General features: G+C 32.5%; 3 protein-coding genes across 3 annotated transcripts; 1 reads left to right on the forward strand and 2 right to left on the reverse strand.

Annotated features, from left to right (window-relative positions):
* Positions 1 to 1,085: 1,085 nt before the first annotated feature.
* On the reverse strand, positions 1,086 to 4,314 carry LOC134230082 (melanocortin receptor 5-like). Its single transcript, XM_062711856.1, has 4 exons — positions 3,436 to 4,314; positions 2,405 to 2,626; positions 2,047 to 2,186; positions 1,086 to 1,683 (listed from the first exon to the last, which is right to left on the reverse strand). The coding sequence occupies exons 1-4, from the start codon at positions 3,758 to 3,760 to the stop codon at positions 1,477 to 1,479; spliced, it is 894 nt and encodes a 297-aa protein (XP_062567840.1). The 5' UTR covers positions 3,761 to 4,314; the 3' UTR covers positions 1,086 to 1,476.
* Positions 4,315 to 4,416: 102 nt separating this feature from the next.
* LOC134230083 (adenosine receptor A2a-like) lies at positions 4,417 to 5,753 on the reverse strand. Its single transcript, XM_062711857.1, has 4 exons — positions 5,708 to 5,753; positions 5,383 to 5,532; positions 4,830 to 5,034; positions 4,417 to 4,685 (listed from the first exon to the last, which is right to left on the reverse strand). Exons 1-4 carry the CDS (start codon positions 5,751 to 5,753, stop codon positions 4,532 to 4,534), a joined length of 555 nt encoding a protein of 184 aa, XP_062567841.1. The 3' UTR covers positions 4,417 to 4,531.
* A 233-nt stretch (positions 5,754 to 5,986) lies between these two features.
* Positions 5,987 to 6,601, forward strand: LOC134230084 (uncharacterized). The gene has a single exon (XM_062711858.1). The coding sequence runs from the start codon at positions 5,987 to 5,989 to the stop codon at positions 6,599 to 6,601; it is 615 nt and encodes a 204-aa protein (XP_062567842.1).
* Positions 6,602 to 21,122: the final 14,521 nt, after the last annotated feature.

Here is a 21,122-nt window from a genome sequence, read left to right on the forward strand (position 1 = left end):
TTTTAATGTATGAAAATGATAGTTCATAACAAGATTCACATTATTTATTGTTACATTTAAATTAATTACATTTTTTACCTTAATTGTTCATGACTTGAATACATACAATGTCAAAGTAAATTTAATCATTTGTATTACAACAATAAAAACAGTTTTGTTATCATATTTGTATAAAACTTAACAAGTGTTTTAAAATCTTTTCTTTAAGAAATACGTGTTATGGTCCTCGTGGCAAAATGGTGAAAGCGTCTGCTGAATTTAATTCCTGTTTATCCCTGCAGAATTTGGTGACGGTTCCTTTGGATGAGACTAAATAAAGCGGGATCCCGTGTCCCAGAAGATTTTGGCATAAAAAAGATCCCTAACTGTATGGACAGCCTTATCGGCTAGAGTTAGTGTCTCAATATTAAAAAAAACAAAATAGGGAGAGATGTAAAACAACAATCCCACATCTAGATAAATTCTACAGGGTTGTATTAAATAAGAAGAATAACACAAGTTCCTTTTCGGTTTTTTAAGCCACATATGGTACACACTTGCCAATAAGTTGTATTTTTAAAGCTTATTTTAAATGGGCATGGACAGATTTTTTAAAACCAGTTTTAATGTTTACAATTCTTAAATCATTTCAAAACTGCTGTTTACAAAAACACAAATATTTTTGTAGCTTAGTTATATCTTTCTGAATGCTTTTTCGAAATTCTGGTAGTCGGCCAGCGTAAATAAATACGTTTACAGCCGAGTTCATATACAGAAGAATTCGACAAGTAGCTCTGAAATAGAAAAAAATAAGCATTTTTAAAACGTTTAATAATATGTTTACTAGTACTTATCATTTTTAACATGTAAAATAAGAATTGTTTAGTTTAAAAGTGATTCGATTCTTCATACAATATGTATTGCAGGGCTTATATAGATCTTGAAAAAAAGTCGTGTTTGTGTTACTAATATATATTTATATATTTTATGTAAATAGGTCATATCAGGGATTATCAAAACTACATCCTTCTTGTCTTCTTGTCTTAGAATAATTGAAAAACAATCATAGGATTTTATGAAGTAATAACTAATTTTTACGTTGTGGGTTCGAATAAACTGCCTGAAGAACGGACCTGTATAAACCAAGGTCCAGAGCAGCAGTAAATGCTGGTACAATGTCCAAAAAGAATCTCACTTCTCAAAGACCCGATCAATGCCGAGTCGACAGCTAATTTTGCCGTCCTTTACCGGCAATCTGAGATCAATATGAAGGAAAAATTCTTGGAGGCATGTTTATCAGATAATAAAAGAACAACAGTAACTTGTGTGATTGTTCTTTTCTTTATCGTGATGTTTCATGATGTATTGTTTTAGTTTTGTCTTTTTTTTACCAGAGAATTTAATTAGTGGTTAAAAATAAATAACATTTTTATCTAACCAAGTATAAACCTGATAATTTTTTGACAGAAAAATAGGTTCTTCAAACAAGGGAAATACCTACCTAATAAATGGAGATTGGAAGCAGTTTTCTACACAAGTTATCTTATAGAAAAAAAGATATATTATCATCGGCGTCCATACAATTATGTAGAAGCCCAACAAAACAGACACCATTACTGTAGATTTCAGTTCTTGTCGGCGAATGAAATTAAATGCATGACTTTTATTTCTCAGCACTCGTTCTTGAAGAGCTATAGCTTTTGCCTTAAATAAAAGTACAATTAAAAACTTTCAATGTATATGGCATAGATGTACTGACAATACATTTCTTTAAAAAAAATTACCGAAGTCTATTTTGTCATAATTTCTAAGTCTTAGTTAACAACAACAAGGACAGATGATGCAAACAAAGTTTTGTCAGCAAAATTAAAAGTGATAATTTGAGTGATGCTTATATATACGATTACCAAGTAATTATCAATGTTTAATTCAAAGTTTCACAATAAAGAAAGATGAAGACAAAATTTATAATACAGACTATGTTTTTGAAAGCAGTGCATTCTCAACATATGCATTTGTGTCAATATTCATAATGGTACAGGAAGTTTTATTCAAAGCTAGTCTTACCTGATGTCTTGCAATTCTGACGATTCTAGCATATAGAGATAGCATGATTAGGAGAGGTAGAAAATACTGGATTATGAGGAGTATAATTAAATGTGTTATAGAGAAGATCAGCTCATAGCGGCAAACACCGATGTATTTCTCTGAAGAGAAAAAAAAACATGTTCACGAAGCATATAATACATGTACTTTCATTATAATTATATTTATTTATAAGCATAGAATCTCTTCCATAATGTATATATAAAGATAATTAGGTATGTCTTACATTTTTATTTTCTAATGATACGTTTTAACTGACTAAGAATTATATTCAATGGATTAACCTTTTTACAGAAAACGGTACATGTATGGTACTTACCTGGGTTGTAGAGAGTATACATAAAAATGCACGTACAATGGGATAGGACCCAGATACTAAAAATGGTGTACTTTGTGGATTTGGTTGTGAAGTAGAGATGATACCGTAACGGGTACAAAATGGCGACATACCGAGTAACCGTGATGGCTACTAAATGATAAGAACAGCTAGTACTCAAGGCAAGCACTTCACTCACCAAGAAACGACAAACGCCCCACTGACCTAAAAAGAATGTAGATTCGCTTAAAAATATTTTTAAAACCTTTTTCTTTTGTATTCTTTGCTCTATTCAATGCTTATTTTTTTTTATTTATTAATCATGGTACACTAATCCACTAATCCACTAATAATTGACATTGTCTACATTAATGACTAATTTTAGCACTTTTTTAACAAAATCCATTTCAAAAAGGACCATAATGGTGCTACAATATTGTTTGCTTGTCAGCCTTGAAAAAAAGAACATGCATTAATCTTTTGTTTTAATTTGAGCAAATCTGTAGTTGAGGAATAAACAGTGACAAATTTTAGTGGCGAAACTTTGCATGTTTCTGTATTCCATTGTTAATTCTTTGAATTAACAATATGATTAAATGACAATATTTTTATTAAATTAATTTATTTACATATTTCATATGATCAGAGCATCGGATTTTGTGTGTCTCTGATTTCTCTTCATGTTTCATTAGACAAATTATATCATCATCAGAATTCCTTGAAGTAGGAATCAGTTGATATCATATGACTGAATTGTTTAATCAAATTTAGAAATTATGAAGAGTTATGCTACGGAAACCATACAGTTCCAATTAAAGTTGGCATGGTCACTTGATACTCGAAAAGAAAATTATTATCCGATTCAATCAAAATTCATCAAAACGAGTTTAACATATTTCTATTCCAAATTAATTAAGAAAGGAAAAAAATTGTTGTAAAACAGACAGACAGAAAAACCTGCATATCAACACGAAAAAACATGCCCTCTCCTAGTTTCTAAAACAGAAAAAATAATGTAAAATTCATGTAATTACCTAAAGCACGACTGACTTCCGGCATGAGTTCTAGATGAGCAACATTGTATAAAGGATATATGACTCCAATAAGTAAATCTGTAACAGCCAAGCTCACAATGTAATGATTACATGGCGTGCGGAGGTTGGGAGTCCTCATTACAGCTCTGATAACTAGGGTATTCCCGGTTATGTTAATACACATTATTATACAAATCATCCCATAATAATAGATGTAAAAGGATATTCCATGATCTTCAGCAGTGTGTGGTTCTGTTAGATTCGTGTCTTTTAAAAACGTGGTGGTATTCGGGAAGACTTCATTGTTTGCGGCAGATGAAGGCATTTTACATTTTTATTCATTTACTTCCTGATTCATCTACTCTTCGCTATTTTTAATTTTTTAGTTGTTAAAGTCTCCAAGTACTAAAACTTGATATCAATATTGGTTGTGTACATTATTGTTTAAAAATGAACAAGGAAGCATTATGCAGATTCTTTTTAAAACATTTGAAGTGTGAAAATATATGAGTGCAAAAAAAAGCAGTTGCGAACCTAAAAAAATATCAAGATTATATATACAAAATACCTCTTTCTTTCCTTATTTTTTTTTATTTTTCGTAGAATCACATGGAGGAATTTTAATATGGACAAGTATTTGGAAAGGAAAATGTCTTCAATTTATTTTAAACTCAACCTCAAAGGCTGACAAATCCAACCCATGTTTTAAAAGTTAAACCACAAAAAACAATAATTTTATATATGAGACATTTGAAAACCTGAAAAGATGCATTAACATAACTTCATTTCTATTTTTTGTCAAAATATAGTACAAACTTTATTTGATATGACTTTTAGAGTTTATCAACATTTTGTGCACATTGTTTTGGCTATAATAGGATCCATCCCCATTCCACATATTGTTCTCCATATTGTCACCGGCTTAAAATAATACATGTAGTATTTGTTGCTGACGACATTACACTTACATATGCCATTGTTGTTTAAATTGTCCCCCTAAAGTTTGTAGTGCCATGTGTGTTCACATTTTTTCTCTCGTAGGTTTTTGTATAGAATACTTCTCATACGTTTTACAAAGCAGTCGATTCGTGAATATTTAATGATCCCTCCCACTTTTTTCACGACACAAAACCGCTTTGAGAAAATGTGTCAACTTATGTTTGATGCTTTTTCTAAATTCCTTTAAACGGAGTGCATAGATGAATATATTTATAGCTGAGTTGAGATACAACAAAATTCGGCAGCTTGCCCTGCAATAGGAAAAAAATCATGTATAAATAATCCTTTTAATTTAATTTTTTTAATAAATTTCACTGTTTTTTAAAATACCATCAGAGACACGGTTTTTGCAGTGGTAGGTGGAGGATGGGTAATAGTAGTGGTACATGTAGTACCGTATAAAAGGACTGAAGTAGCAATCCTGAACACACTGTATTCGGTAAAAGGAGTATGTCATAAAAGGCACCCAGGCAACTGTGTAGGACACTAATAGAATGGAGACCATAAATGTTGACTTCAATTCATGATTGTTGATGTGGAAACAACATGCCCTGTCTTTATGCCATGGAAGTCGTTTCAGAATTGCTATAGCCTTTGCCTAAAAGAAATTAATCATTATTAGAACATTTGATTAAAATATAAATTTCTCAATCCTAGCTATTACATGTAGAAGTAATCGAAAATTTTCACCAACAATTTTTTTGTTACAAATTTTATGTCCAACAAAAATAATGGGGGAATATTATAATTTGAAAAATTATAAACTTTTTTATGAATTATATACAATGTATAGATATAATAGTCGTTCAATATTTCATTTCTATATTCTTTGAGAAAAAAGTACTATTAATACCAATAAAAAAAAATGTAACAATACAAAAGTTATGGGCAACTTTCAGGCTATAAGCATTAGGTATGAATGCTATTTCGTAAAATTTCAACAACCCCGTGTTTTGGCAATATTCGAGATTCTAGCGTACATAGGAATCATTAATAGAAGTGGCAGAATCAGTTGAAAAATGAAGTAGACACACATATGAGCCAGGGAGAAGATGAGCTCGAACCGACACAAGGGCTCCTGTCTCAGAATGTATTCCTCTGTGGAGTATAAAATTCATTTTCTAACGGATGTATCCACTTCGGCAATATCAATGCATTTGACTTTTAATAATCTTAAGACAAAATATTGATAAAAACGAAGCTGCCATTCAATTTTTGCTGAAAATTTTATGGCAATTACATTAATTGGTTTAAATTTAGATTAAGTGCTGACCTGGGTTGTAGAGTGTAAACATTAGTACACAAACACCTTGCGACATAGACTTAATTGTATATATATATACTACTCAGAATATAACTGGCAATATTTTGTCCAAATGCAAAAAAAAAATGTCTTCAACAAACTTGCACGTGCATTTCATGTCATGGAAACTGTTTCTCGTCACATTTATACTTTTGCTACAATTGCACGATTTTCACTCAGGCAGCGTTGTGATTCTCTCTAAAATTTAAAAGAAGTGACCTGAGTGTTTACACTACGTTTATCAACACAATGGCCCCTCAAAGTGTAAGGCGTCGCCTGACGACAGAACAACTAGGTAGATTTATTGGAATGCTTGACGCTGGTTATTCACAACGTGATGTTGCAAATGCGCTAAACGTCAGCCAGAGCTTTGTAAACAGAGCCTGGAACCGACGGCAAACTTTTGGTACAGCAGCACACCGACATGGGGGTGGTCGTCAGAGATCAACAACTCAACGCCAAAACCATTTTGTGGCTCTTCAGGCACGACGCCACCCCTTCTGGGCAGCAACCAGCCTGCGTAACGACCTCCTGAACGCCTTGGGGGTAAATGTCGCGACTCAGACGAGACGTAATCGGCTTAACATTGTAGGTCTCAATTCGAGAAGGGCATGTGTTCGAATCCCTCTGACTGTGCGACACCGGTGGGAGAGATTGAACTGGGCTGAAGACCATGTCACTTGGACACAGAACGATTGGGTTCCAGTTCTGTTCACCGATGAGTCCAGGTATTGTTTGGACTTTACAGAAAGGAGGCAACGAGTGTGGCGACGACGACGTGAACGTTTTCATGATACCCACATCAGTGAACATGACCGTTATCAAGCCATCATTGATGCAAGGGGAGGCCATACTCGGTATTGACACTACATCGACTATTTGTGATGATGGACTTTCTCCAAAAACTGTGTAATTTTTTCTCTAGTTTTCTGTTAACTTTTTTGTATTGAAATGCCTATTGGTGTTGTTCTAAGATTTCAAGCATTCCTTATTGGTAAAAGTTCATGCTGTTCATAGATACCCATTCATAACCTGAGTAAACACATTTTTGAGTTAAATTTTTGTCTGTTGTTATGTTAGGGGTTAATTACATATATATAACCTAGTAATCCTTATCAAATTTTGAGTAGTATATATATATATATTAGCAAACGCTTTAAGTCATGGTATCAACAATAAATTTGCAAAATTTGACGAAAGGAAAATGCCAATAGTTGTCTCCTTTTAGAAATTATTCCTACGTGGAACTCATTTGTGTATTAAACGTATAAGGGAGACCTAAAACTAGGAATCCTATTCTGCTGATTCACGTTTATCACGATTTTTTGTTTTACTTTTACGACTTTATGTAGTTAAATATCAAAATATGAAATATATGTAGGTTACAGACTCATTGGTATCTTTTATTTCGATTCCAAAGGGAAATAAATCGACTCTCGTAGGAAATTGAATTTTGCTGATTGAATAAACATCGGCAATGTTTTAAAATACCGAACTGAAAGCTACCGAAAGAGATTAGTTCTTTTCATGTTAAAAATTTTATTAACATGGATTGGTATATAGTTTTTGTCTGATTTTGATTTGAGATGACATAATAATTAATCCCTAAAATATCAAGAAATCGTATGTTTTCTGTGGTGCTTAGATACGAGATTTTTTTTTTTTGCTTTCCATATACACGTTATTTAATAAAAAAAAAAGTTTGCACAATTTTTTGACTTTATTTAAAGATCCTTTAAACTTCCCCTACACTATACTTAGTAAACATTGTTCAGGTTATCTATTGAAAAATAAATCTATAATTCCTCTGAAATCCAACAATACGCAGTCGTATATTTCTAAGCAATACCAAAAAAGAGGCAAGTAAATGAAAAAAACCTCATTCGTCTGTCATTTAGGAAAACTTAAAAACAAGGCATTACATTTATTATCATAGAGTGATAATTTGATAGATAAAAAATGTTATCATTGATACATCAACATACTTTCACTTGATTACCGGTAACACAGCGACAGCTGTGATTAAGTCTGTTAATCTGTTCTACTGAGTCATGTTGACATCCATTTTCTTAATAAATGGCATAGTATTTGCTTTAAAAAAATTTTAAATTCCCTTTTTAAAAAATATATTCTCGCTCCATAATTAAGATACATGAATTGCATTCCTTCAGCCAAGTGGGTAATGTCTATACAGTAGACATAGCCTAAATACTTGAACAATTCCTTTCTAAAATTGATTATTATTTTAAATTATTGTTTTATATTTTTAAGTAAATTTTTGAATTATATCCAATAGAAAAGTAATTTTTTGTGTTTATTTTGCGTTTGTTTGCTGAATTTTTTATTCATGTTAAAATGACAACGTGCTAGACCTTTGATAAGTGAGGGACCAGTGCACCAGTGAAAATTTATGCTACTAGCTCTAGCGACATAATTCCCGGTTACTCCAGTTTAATTGATTGATTGTTTATTGTTTAACGTCCCACTCGAGAGCATTTCACTCATATGGAGACGTCACCGTATGCCGGTTAAGGGCTTCAAATTGAGGCCTATACTCGGCACTCAGGGTCATTCTTTAACGTATCAACGCCTACCGTGACTCGGGACCCACGTTTTATAGGTCATATCCGAAAGACCCGTGACTTTCACTTCTACTGCCGAGCGCTTGGCGAAGGAACAGTCACCACGTATGTTTACGTCTTAGGTTTGACGTGGCGCCGCGAAAGAGAATCGAACCCGGGCCTCCCGATCACAAAATACACCGGTCTGACAGCAACTTCTTGTCGTATATGGTGCTGCAGGAGAATTTGAAACCGGTCCTGTATGACCAAATACTTACTCTAGTTCAAACGCTCTGACCTCTGTAGCGGGCATGGAAAATTTAAAATCAGCTGTAACGTTAATGTTTCATTTCTACTTTTTGCGTTCTCTTTATAGAAACAAACAAAAATGCTTTTAAAGGAAATTATCAAGTTATTAAAAGTAGTCATACATACATGTACATGTAACATCAAGTCAAAGTGGGATTTATTGTTTTTGAAGCCATTTTTAATCTGTTTGGGAAATTAAGTGGTGGGTTCAAAATAAGGACACATGAATTTAAATTAATTATAATTTTTAACAAAACCGACTATCATTTTACTTACCTAATGGACGGCTGATTTCTGGTACCTGTTCCAGGTGCGAGATATTGTACACAGGATACACTAATCCAGTTAATAAGTCTGTAACCGACAAACTCGCTTTACAAAAATTACATGGCTTCTGTAGATTGGGAGTTTTAAAAACAGCTATAATGATCAGGATATTTCCTGGTATATTTATACAAGCAATAATAAAAACCGTCCCGAAATAATACACATAAAAGGTTGTTCCGGGACCAGAAGAACCAAGGATATCTTCCATGATAGATAAAATGGTAAGTGTTTGAATAAAAATACGTATCATTGACTGCAGCAGATGTTAGTAAGATTTTTTAAATGTCCTAGTTATGCATAATTATATTGATAATCGCATTAGTTTTATTTAAGATGCTTTATGAAGAAAAAAATAATAAAAAGTTATTTAACTGATTAATCATAAACACATTTTTTGGACTAATCTTATTGATAATTTCTTTCTGTTTTAACTTTGTGCTGTAAAATGTGATAAGCCCGTATAATATTCCAAAATTACCTTTTTACTTTTGGAATTTTCATTCGTGAAAAATGACCAAATTTATAGTTATAAAAGTAAAATTAACTAGTGCTAATTGTAACGGGAACCGTTACAGATGTTCCCCAAACGCTCCCCAAATCCCTTTTAATGCCATATTCCCTGTAACCTTCATTTAATAAGACAACATCTGTGCATTTTTTACTTTTACAACGTTTTCCCACAAGGATACCAATTATATTCAAATTTTAACATTGCACGCGTGCCCATGTGAATGCACGTGCGTAATGATCATATAATCTTGTTTACACTTTCTATATATTTAAATATACTTTACATAAAAGCATTTAGTCCAAAGTTATTTAAAAAATCACTCATTTAAGTGTATATTTAATTTCACTCATTCCAAATGCACGCACGTGCGTGTACGTGCATGATGACCATACCCTCTTGTAGGAGGCCCTTATATCTATCTATGTTCTAAATCCCATCCTGTTTGGTTGAAAACCAAGGGAATTATAGCCATTTCAAGTTTCGGCCAATCAAATTGCAGCACACGTGCATCCACGAGATTTCAAGAATCTTTTTCTAAATCATATTGTAGAATGTCCTAATGCATGACTATGTTTTAAATTTCAAAGCATTTCGTCAAAAAACAAAGGAGATATAGCCATTTAAAGTTTCAGCCAATCAGATTGCAGCACACGTGCATGCGCGTGATTTCTTGAATTTTTTTGTATATCATATTGCAGGATATCCTAATGCGTGACTATGTTTTAAATTTCCAAGCATATCCTCAAAAAACAAAGGCGATATAGCCATTTAAAGTTTCAGCCAACCAGATTGCATTGCACGTGCATGCGTGTGATTTCATGAAATTTTTTCCATATTATATTGTAGGATATCCTAATTCATGACAATGTTTAAAATTTCAAAGCATTTCGTCGAAAAACAAAAGAGATACTGAGATTTTTGTTTCAGCCAATCAGAGCAAAGCGCACGTGCATGCGCGTGCGTTCGTGCTAATTTGACAGTGTCATTATATGAACACTATTAATATATCCTCATGTAATGAGTTTCAAAGCATTTCATCAAAAAATGTAAAAGTTATAGCTATATTAAGTATATCAGTCAATTCACTCATTTCACGCGCACGCACGTGCAGGCGTATGCGCGCAAAATGACCTTCGTTCCGCACACCTACACTACACACCTATTAACCCTAAAAAGGTTTTAGCTCAGTTGGGTGATCAGTTTCTGAGAACACTCGCGGACAAAAAAGTACCGGAGAACAAATAAGAAAAAAAATAATAATAACTAGATACGATCTCGTTGCGAGCAACGAGAGGTCTTCCGTCCGTTTTAGGAAAAGAAACCCACGTAAAATCGAGCTGAAAAGAGATTCAAAATTTTGGTCACAAGGAGGATTGAAACCATGTCGCCAACGTGAATGCGCTTTTTTTTTTACTTTTATATCCCCAACGCGCTAACCATTAAGCTATTGGGAGTACTGCTCTAAATATACTTGTGTATACCATGGTACTTTTGCAACAGTTCACCTGTCTAAGAATTATAAAAAGCATTCATAATTTCGCTCCAAATGCCACGAGTAAATATTCGCGCCTTTTCTTTGGACTGATCTATTAGATAGGTATGATAGCATCAATTAAATTTTAAAAATAAAACACTCTTAGGGCCTTCATTTCATTTTGACGTTAAGAAAGTATATATAACACATTATACACATTACATATCGTATCTAGCCCAGTTACACTAAAGCAGTGAAACGGAAATTAAGTTTTAAGATTGACTCTCAATTGCAACGTAGTACTGTAACGTGTCGGATCTGAGCGGTCAGTAGGTCCGTGCTCGGATTACCGAGTTTTACTGGGGATATGATTGAATGCAATATATACAGATAATAATATGACACCTGCCTGGTGTCTTTAAATCAAATGACCTAAGTGCTTTGTATAATTATATATCTTCAGTTAATACCGGCACCTGCCTGGTGCTATATGATAATTGCCTCACTATACTCGTAAAACTGACTATATAAGTCAACATCTATCTGCCTGGTGCCTCTTGATTTAGCCTTTAACATCTGCCTGGTGTATAACTGCTTACCAAGTTGCCTGTATAACTCTAGCCAAGTGGCTATAATATACTTACACAGTATGATTTAACTTTGTAAGAGCTTCTATGTCCTAATGACAAACCTATAGCTAATGTCACACAGCTTCATTTTAACTAGTCAATGACTACGGCAACTTTGCACAATCCTATTTGATCGATAAACCAATTGGTTTCTGTACCAAAGTGAAGACACAGGCCAGTTGGCTGTACTGCCCCCGTGTACCTCAACTTAATCAATGATCATAAGTTATCAGATATCATATTGATAAAATAAAACAGACTGTCTTTCTTTTGGCAACACCATTATTATTTTCTAACAGAACATCATTTATCAATAATACTTGTTTAATTCTTTAGTCAATTGACCAATTAATTACAATATTTACATTGATTATCTATTGTAATATAAACAAGTAACGGGAGGTAACTCCTATAACCATTTAATACTACGTGAGAGTCGAAGTAGTTTTTTACATTTCATGTATCCTTATGTCAGAATGGTTTAATCAAACGCTCAGCTGCCTCCATAAACCCCTACTCGCAAAATGGCGGAGTTGACAGAGACAGCCGCCATTTTGGACCCGCTTCAGATTTTTGAATGCAAATATCTAGACTTTAGATTCATCAACATTCAAACAAATTAAATAGTAAGCATTATAAGGAGGGCTTCTATTACCATACCAAATAAAAATGAAAAATACTGAAAAACAAAAAAGTTTGAAAATACGATTTTTTTAAATTTGCATCTCGTAACGACCGGAAGTACTGACGACGCACGAAAAGGCGATTCTGCAATCCACAAAGTCATGATCTATCATCTCCAATAAGTCTCCAGTTCATATCCTTAGCCATTTCGATAAAAGTGCGCGACAAAATCGCATTTAAAAATCAGGAAATTGTCCATAACTTGGCACCAGAAGCGAATTTTCCAAATTACTCTTCGGATGTAACAACTTCATATAATGACGCATATTTTGTGAAAGTTTCATGGAAAACCACTGAATAGTTTTCGAGAAATCTCCTGCAAAAAATTTTGTCAAAAAAAATAATAATAAGAATAAGAACTAGATGCGTTCTTGTTGCTAGGGCAACAGAGGTCTTCCGTCCGACTTTTCCGAGTTCTATGCAGCATCATGCCATAAAAAAGTTTTCAGAATGTATTTTTTCGTTTACATTCATTTACAGTAGTTTCTCAACACAGATCGTGATTGTTCCAGGTATTTCACAAAATATCTCCAAATATAGCTTTTAAAAATCGGCAAAATGTTCCACACATGTTATAAAAGAGTGAAAAGTAATTTGCAACTAAAAGAAGACAAAAACAAAGAAAAAATTTGGGGAACGCCCGATATTCAAAATTTACCATTTATGGTCAATATCTTGTAACACACGCATGAAGAAAAAAAAACGTTAATATAAGACGCTCTATCCATGTAAATCCGAACTTTGAAAAACAAAAAAATTGAATTGGTTTTTACTTTTGTCTTTTCCAATAAGTAAAACGACACAAATTTGCAAGGAAAAATCTACATTTGAAGTTCTTTCATGTCCAACATTCAATGATATTCTTTACTGAGAAAGTTTTACTTATAAAATCATTTAAATACTGTTCCCCAAAAATCGCGAACGGAGAAAAATTTTGAAAAAATATTACATATCGAATTTAACGTTTGCACATTTCTGTAAAAATCTTTGAAATTACAGTACTTTGAGATATCGCCATAAAAATGAAAAAAAGAATAATAATAATAATAGAAACCGACGAAAACAATAAGGTTTGAGACAGAATAATAACTAGATATGAAACGTGCGAGCAACCAGAGTATTCCTTTACATTTCGGAAAGAAAATTAAAATCCTTAAAAAAAAAGTTGCACACTTGAACCCAAGTCGCCAGCATGAAATTCTAACGCACTGAATATTACGCTATGCCTCTCGTCTAAATCTACTTGCGAAATATTAGCGAAACAGTGTTTCTCTGAAATTATGAAAGTCGGGTCACTATTCAAAATTTAGCGCCAAACGCTTCAAATTTTTCTTTGGAATGTTTTATTAAATGGGATTTCAATGAAATTTAAAAAAAATTGCAAAGCCTAACATTCCTTAAAAGTCTCTATTACCTATATAAAATTCCATAAGAAATTTGCATGTAACACAAAAACGGTGAAAATTTTGATTTTTTTAATTTTCTGTTATCCCAAAAGTGAACTATCCAAATAAGTTAATCGAAATAGGACATTTCGCCGAAAAACATGGCATGCCCTATGTTCAAGGAATCAGATATCATTTATCTCAATAATTTGAATATCTTTAGTAGTTCAAATAAACTCCATGAAGCGATCTTAAAAAAAATTCTTATTTTTGTAATTTATTAGGAAAATGACACAACTTGTGCATAGGAAAAACTTGTTTCAAGATATATCTTCCAATATTAATTGATATTCATATAAGTATTACTTATAAGTATGACTGAAAGTTTGATGAAAAAGAATTAGGTATAGTTCTCGACATTTAGTCTTTTGCGTACACAAAACCAGTCTAAACAAATAAGAAGATAATAATAATAACGAAACTACAGTGAGAATCACTACCTTTTACATTTCATTTATCCTTATGTTACTTTCGTTCAAGCAAACGCTCGGCTGCCTCCGTAAACCTCGTTGCGAGCAACGAGAGAGTCAGCCGCCGATTTTGGAAAGAAAACGTAAAATCTAGAGCTGAAAACATAAAAAGAAATATATAGTGCACATAAGGGGGATTGATACCAAAAATAAATGAAAAATACTGAAAAACAAAAAAGTTAGAAAATAAATTTTTTTTAAATTTGCTATAACAACCGGAAGACCTGACGACGCACGAGAAGGTACTTGTATATATCAAAGGAAACAGTGCTTCTCTCTTTACAATTTTAGAAAAAGGGGGGACAAAATCGCATTTTAAAATTTGAGCGTCCATAACTTGGCACCGAAGTTAATCTTCGCCCCTTTCTCTTCGGAAGTAACAACTTCATATAATGACACATATTTTGTGAAAGTTTCAATGAAATTAATAAAAAGCACAACGTTTTTCAAAAAAAGAATAATAATAATCGAAGTAACAAAGAAAGTATGTTTCGCGCTTTTTCTACAATTTCCATAAATTGTATACATGTAAATGAAACATGTAACACTATAGCGGTGAAATTTCAAGGATATGAAATTTTTTTTTCAATTTACACTTCCATATCCTCAATAGTGAAATAATACTAAATCAGTTAATCGAAAAATTTTTAAATTTCCTGTTTCCCCACTAAGAACATATTGATAAGAGCATCGCCTACGACTGTCAGGAATCCGATAACATTTATGCTCAATAACTTGAATAAGATCTTTGAGATAAAATGTTAAAATGAACTCCATTCAACGATCTTTAAAAAAATGATTTTCTTATTTTTTTCTAATTAATTAGTTTAATATGACACAAGTGTGCATGAGAAAAACAGTAGTTACATCAAATACTGACAAAATTAATTGATATTCTTTTCTCAAAAAGTATTACTTATACCTATGATTTAAAATCTGTTTTTCCGAAACAAAAGATATTAGGTATCGAATTTCATTTGCAAATTTAGTCTTTTCTTTATCTACTTTGAAAACCAGCCAAAACTAATTATAGGAGACGTTTCAGATGACTAAGGATTAAACCATAGTTTGACACAGAAATATAACGTAACAACGACGTGACAATCCAAGTATTCCTTTACCTTTCATTTATCCTATTTTACTTTCGTTCAAACAAACGCTCGGCTGCCTCCGTAAACCCTGAATTGCGAAATGTCGGAAATGACAGAGACAGCCGCCATTTTGGAACCGCTTCAGATTTTTAAATGTTAATATCTAGAGTTTGGATTTATAAATATTCAAACAAATTATACAGTAAGCATTAAAAGAAAGGTTTCTATTAACATTCCAAAAATAAATTAAAAATATTGAAAAACAAAAAAGTTATAAAATACGATTTTTTTAATTTCGCATCCGATAGCAACCGGAAGTACTAACGACGCACAAAAAGGTAATTCCGCAAATCCCGAAAGTCATGATCTATCATCTCCAATAAAGTCTCCATATCATATCTTAGCCGTTTTTGACAAAAAGGGGGAACAAAATCGCATTTTAAAATCAGGAAATTGTCAATATCTTGGAACCGAAGGAATTTTCCACATTTCTCCTTAGTCATGTAACAATTTCATATAATGACACATATTTTGTGAAAGTTTCATTAAAAACCACTGAATAGTTTTCGAGAATTCGCCTGCACAAAATTTTGTCAAAAAAAAATAATAATAATAATAATAACTAGATGAAACTCGTTGCGAGCAACGAGAAGGTCTTCCGTCCGAAGACGGAAGAAAACTAGATGCGTTCTTGAGCTGAAAAGTAAAAAGAAATATTTGCACACAAGGGGGATTAGAGATCTAAGCTGCCCATCCCATTTCAGAATTTTTTTTCTTTGTTTACGTTCATTTACAGCAGTCTCTCAACATATATCATGATTATCACAGGTAAACCTCAAAATATCTTTAAATATAGCTTTTAAAAATCGGCAAAATATTTTATAGATGAAAGCATTTGCAATTCTCAGAAACAAAGAAAAAATTTCGGGGGGGGGGGGGGACAAAGTTTGGTTCGGTCATATCTTCTAATATATGCACGCCAAGAAACGCCACGAGTTAATCTTCGCACACTATAAACCCTGGAAATCCTGAAAAAAAAATTCGAAAAACAAAAAAGTTGAAAAATTGGACTTTTTGAATTCACTTCCGTTTGCGACCATAGCCTACGACGAAAAATAAAGGTCGTTTAGATTGGAGTTCGATGTTCTATTACCACATTTTCACAATCTTTAGCCATATTGTAGAAAATGTATATGCATGTAACACTAAATCGCGGTGAAACGAAAAAATGATTTTTTTCTCAATTTCCCTGTAAAATTGTTTAGATCCGTCCACGCACAGCTGAGATATCGCTCTAACTAGTTAAAAGAAAAATAATAATAATAAAGTTTCACAGACGAATAACAATAAGGTCTTCCGAAGGACTGTCAGGAATCCGATATCATTTAGAATCACTATAACTTGAATAAGATCTTTAGATAAGAAACAGTAAATCATAAACTCCATGAAGCGATCTTTAAAAAAATCGTTTTCAGAATATTTTTGTCAAAAATAATTCCTAATTTTAGTTTAACTCGAGCATTCCTGCATTGGAAAAACAGATGTTTGATATTTAGATGACAAAATGTAAACTTTCTTAGTTTAGCGGAATTATTACTTACAAGTATGATTTACAGATCTGTTTTTCGCGCAGCTGCAGCGGATCCAAGGATTTATGAATCGAATTTCAAAAAATTTGCAAATAGAGTCTTTTCTTTTTCTACTTTGAAAACCAGCCAACATTATTATATGCAAGACGTTAGTTTGACACAGAACTGCAGATGTAAAAATGCAGTGACAATCCAAGTATTCCTTTGCCTAAAAAAAAATTTAATGAAATAATTATAAATTCTACAGTTCAAAACATAAAGAATAAAAATGATAGTAAATTATCAGATGACATAACACCTATATGAATGAAACTTTTAAAACGTTATTTGTAAGTTGTATATGAGACAGCCGAATTCTACCTGACTGCGCGCTTCCGAGGGGGGGGGGGATTTTATGAATGTAAATTAATATTTTTTCTAGAGTTTAGATTTCATTTTCTTAACATTCAAACAAATTATATAAATGTCAAGCATTAATTAGAATGGGTTTCTATTAACATTCGAAAATAAATTAAAAATTCTGAAAAACAAAAAATGGGGGCGGGATATAAAAACACATGATATATGTTTCATACATTTTATTTGCTAAATACCGGAAGTACTGTGGAATCAGAGAAGGTTTTCTACAGGTCCATTCCCGAAAGTCATGATCTATCATCTCCAATGGCACCATATCATAATACCCGCCGTTTTTGAGAAAATGAAATGAATATTTTGTAGTGTTTAAGGACAAAATCGCATTTTAAAATCAGGAAATTGTCCATAACTTGGCACCAGAAACTGGTTATACGTTAAATCCACATTTCTCTTAGGATGCAAAAAGATAACAATTTCATATAATGACACATATTTTGTGAAAGTTTCATGAAAAACACGCTGATATAGTGTTCGGGAGAAATGGCCTGCACAAAATTTGGTCAAAATACGAATAATAATAAGAATAATAAACATGAAACTCGTTGCGAGCAACGAGAGGTCTTCCGTCCGATTCCGGAAAGAAAATGTAAAATCGAGCTGAAAAGTAAAAAAAAATATTTGCACACAAGGGGGATTGAACCAAAGTCGCCAGCATGAAATTCCAACGCAATAAATATTACGCTATCGGGACCTCTACTCTTATTCTAATTGTATATATTAACGAAATATGCTCTCTCTCTTATGGGGGGGGGGTCACTATTCTAAATTTAGCGCCAAACGCCACGAGTTAATCTTCGCCCTTTTTCTTTGTAATGTTCTATTAAATAGGTGTGATAGCTTCAATGAAATTAATAAAAAGAACGTTCTTATAGCCTAAGATTCCAGATTTAGAAAGTATATTTAACACATTTTAAAAGTCCATATTGTATAAAACCTTGTAACACTAAAGCGGTGAAACGGATATGATTTTTTTTTCAATTTCCTGTTTATCCTCAAAGTGAACTATTCCGAATAGTTAATCGAAAAATGTTGAAAAGTTTCACCGGAAAACATGGCTCGCCGTACGACTGTCAGGAATCCGATATCATTTATGCTCAATAACTTGAATAAGATCTTTGAGATAAGAATGCTAAAATAAACTCCATGAAGCGATCTTTAAAAAAATCGTTTTCTTATTTTAGTCTTATTTATAGTTTAATATGACACAAGTGTACATAGGAAAAACAATGGTGAAGATTTATACTGACAAAATTAATTGATATTCTTTTTTGAGAAAGTATTACTTACAAGTATGATTTAAGATCTGTTTTTCCGTGATGCACAAAAGATATTAGGTATCGAATTTCATTTGCACATTGTAGTCTTTTCTTTTTCTACTTTGAAAACCAGCCAAAACTAATTATAGAAGACGTTAGTTTGACACAGAACTGCAACGTAAACTACGACGTGACAATCCAAGTATTCCTTTACCTTTCATTTATTCTTATGTTACTTTCGTTCAAACAAACGCTTGGCTGCCTCCGTAAACCACTATTGCGAAATGTCGGCGTTGACACGCCATTTTGGACCCGCTTTAAATTTTTGAATGCTAATATCTAGAGTTTAGATTTATCAACATTCAAACAAATTATATAGTAAGCATTATACGAAGGGTTTCTACTACCATACCGAAATATAAATTAAAAATAATGAAAAACAAAAAAGTTATAAAATACGATTTTTTTAATTTGCATTCGAAACGACCGGAAGTACTGCCGACGCACGAAAAGGTGATTCTGCAAACCACAAAGTCATGATTTATCATCTCAATAAGTCTCCATATCATATACTTAGCCGTTTTTGACAAAAAGGGGCGACAAAATCACATTTTTAAAATCAGGAAATTGTCCATAACTTGGCACCAGAAGCGAATTTTCCACATTTCTCTTAGGATGTAACAATTTCATATAATGACACATATTTTGTGAAAGTTTCATGAAAAACCGCTGAATAGTTTTCGAGAAATCGCCTGCACAAAATTTTGTCAAAAAAAGAATAATAAAAAGAATAATAATAATAATAATAAGAAACAGTAGAATCACTATAAGGTCTTCCGTGAAGACGGAAGACCTTAATAATAAGAAACAATAGAATCACTATAAGGTCTTCCGTGAAGACGGAAGACCTTAATAAGAAACAGAGTAAAAACAATATGTTCCCAAACTCCGTTTGGGGAACATGTAATGAAGATCAAGAATAACACGTAGAATACATAGGTCCTGGTGCCAACATTCCACTATGAGCAAGGTTTAAGTTTCTGTGCACAGGCAGACAAACAGAATAACAGACAAGCAGACATGCAGACAAGTAATAAGATCAAAACTATCGGTCCTCAAATCTTCCATAAACATGCATTTTATTGTTTTAACCATTCCATGCACGCAATAATCTGTCCTTAAGGGGAAACTAATGTCCTTCGAAGTCAAGGCAGCAGGACAGTGTTTGGTGACATTTCTGTTTTCCCTTTCGTAAAGATTTGGCAGTTGCTTTAGTACTAAATAATGTTTATACCTGCAATTGTGATATGATAACAGGGGACTTTCAGGTTTGTATCTAGGTACTAATAAAATCATCATGAAGCAGGAGATCTGCCATTACATGTACTAGTAATTATTTTTTGAAAATCCTCTTGTTGATTGAATGCCGCGGCAATTTCAAATGAGAAAAAAAACTACTATGACATTTGGTTTAGCGCCAGATCCGTCATTATTAAGAGCTCAAAGCAGTTAAGAAAATAAAGATCACATTTTATTATCGATGATATTCAGTGTATTTGCACAATAAAACTGCTCCATACAGTAAAGGTAGTAAAATATACTTGTGTATATTTCCTAGGTAATTGTCAAACGTGAAACTAAAAAGAATTAAACAAATCAAGGAAAGGAGTTCTTAAAGCCAAAAACAAAATATTTGTTCAACAATGTTTATCAACAATTGTCTAAGGACAGATTTCAAGGATAATTTTTCAGACAAAAAATTTAAAAAAAAATTATATCTTCGTAGATTAACATTTTTTATGAAAATAAAAAAATAATTTCATTAAAATGTACTGATTACAAAGGTTTCTCACGACGATCGCAATGATGTTCAGTATAAATATGTATAAAATCCAGTAACTTTGTTATCAATTCAAGGTATAACGTCCAGTAAAAAAACATTTGAAAATAATATTGATTTGAAATTGATTTTCTCATTTCAAACCAATTTAATTGATTTTCTGTGTGAGAGAGAGAGGGGGGAGGGAGAGAGAGATCCATATTAATCTTTTGTTCTTTAGACTTTTTCATTAGAATAGACAGTTCGTGCGCGTGATGGACATTAAATTTATCATATAAACTTAAGGTATATTTCCTTATACATGTATTTATAAGTGAATATCAATTTAAAACATTTCACTTTTCGTTCCTAGATCTCATTGTAGTACTCAGAAAAAAAGTTATCTTTCTTTGTGTACTCTAATTTTATTTATTTAGTATGGTGGCATATTTATGTCATCCACATAATTTTTTGTCAACATAGCATAACAAGTCAAGTCATGAAAACTTTTAGGTTTGTCGTCAAACACCAACTTTTATCTTGTACAATCAAGCTTTCATATTTTTGCGATAGCTTTATGTATTTCGACAAAAAGAGATAATTTATCTTGTTTTGTGACTTAAAGTTATCTCGTCATTGCGACAAAATATGACATCTTGTCTTGACTGAACAAGATATAAAGTGGTGTTTGGCCGACAAATCAGAAAGTTATCATCACTTGAGAAGTTAGTTATATTGACCTGAAATGATACATTCTTTCAATCACGTTTTCGTACAAAAAAATCACTTGCGGGGCGGTACAA

This window comes from Saccostrea cucullata, unplaced genomic scaffold, assembly GCF_032062105.1.
Source record: "Saccostrea cucullata isolate Sc308-1 unplaced genomic scaffold, CSIRO_AGI_Scuc_v1 ctg4603, whole genome shotgun sequence".
Taxonomy (NCBI): domain Eukaryota; kingdom Metazoa; phylum Mollusca; class Bivalvia; order Ostreida; family Ostreidae; genus Saccostrea; species Saccostrea cuccullata.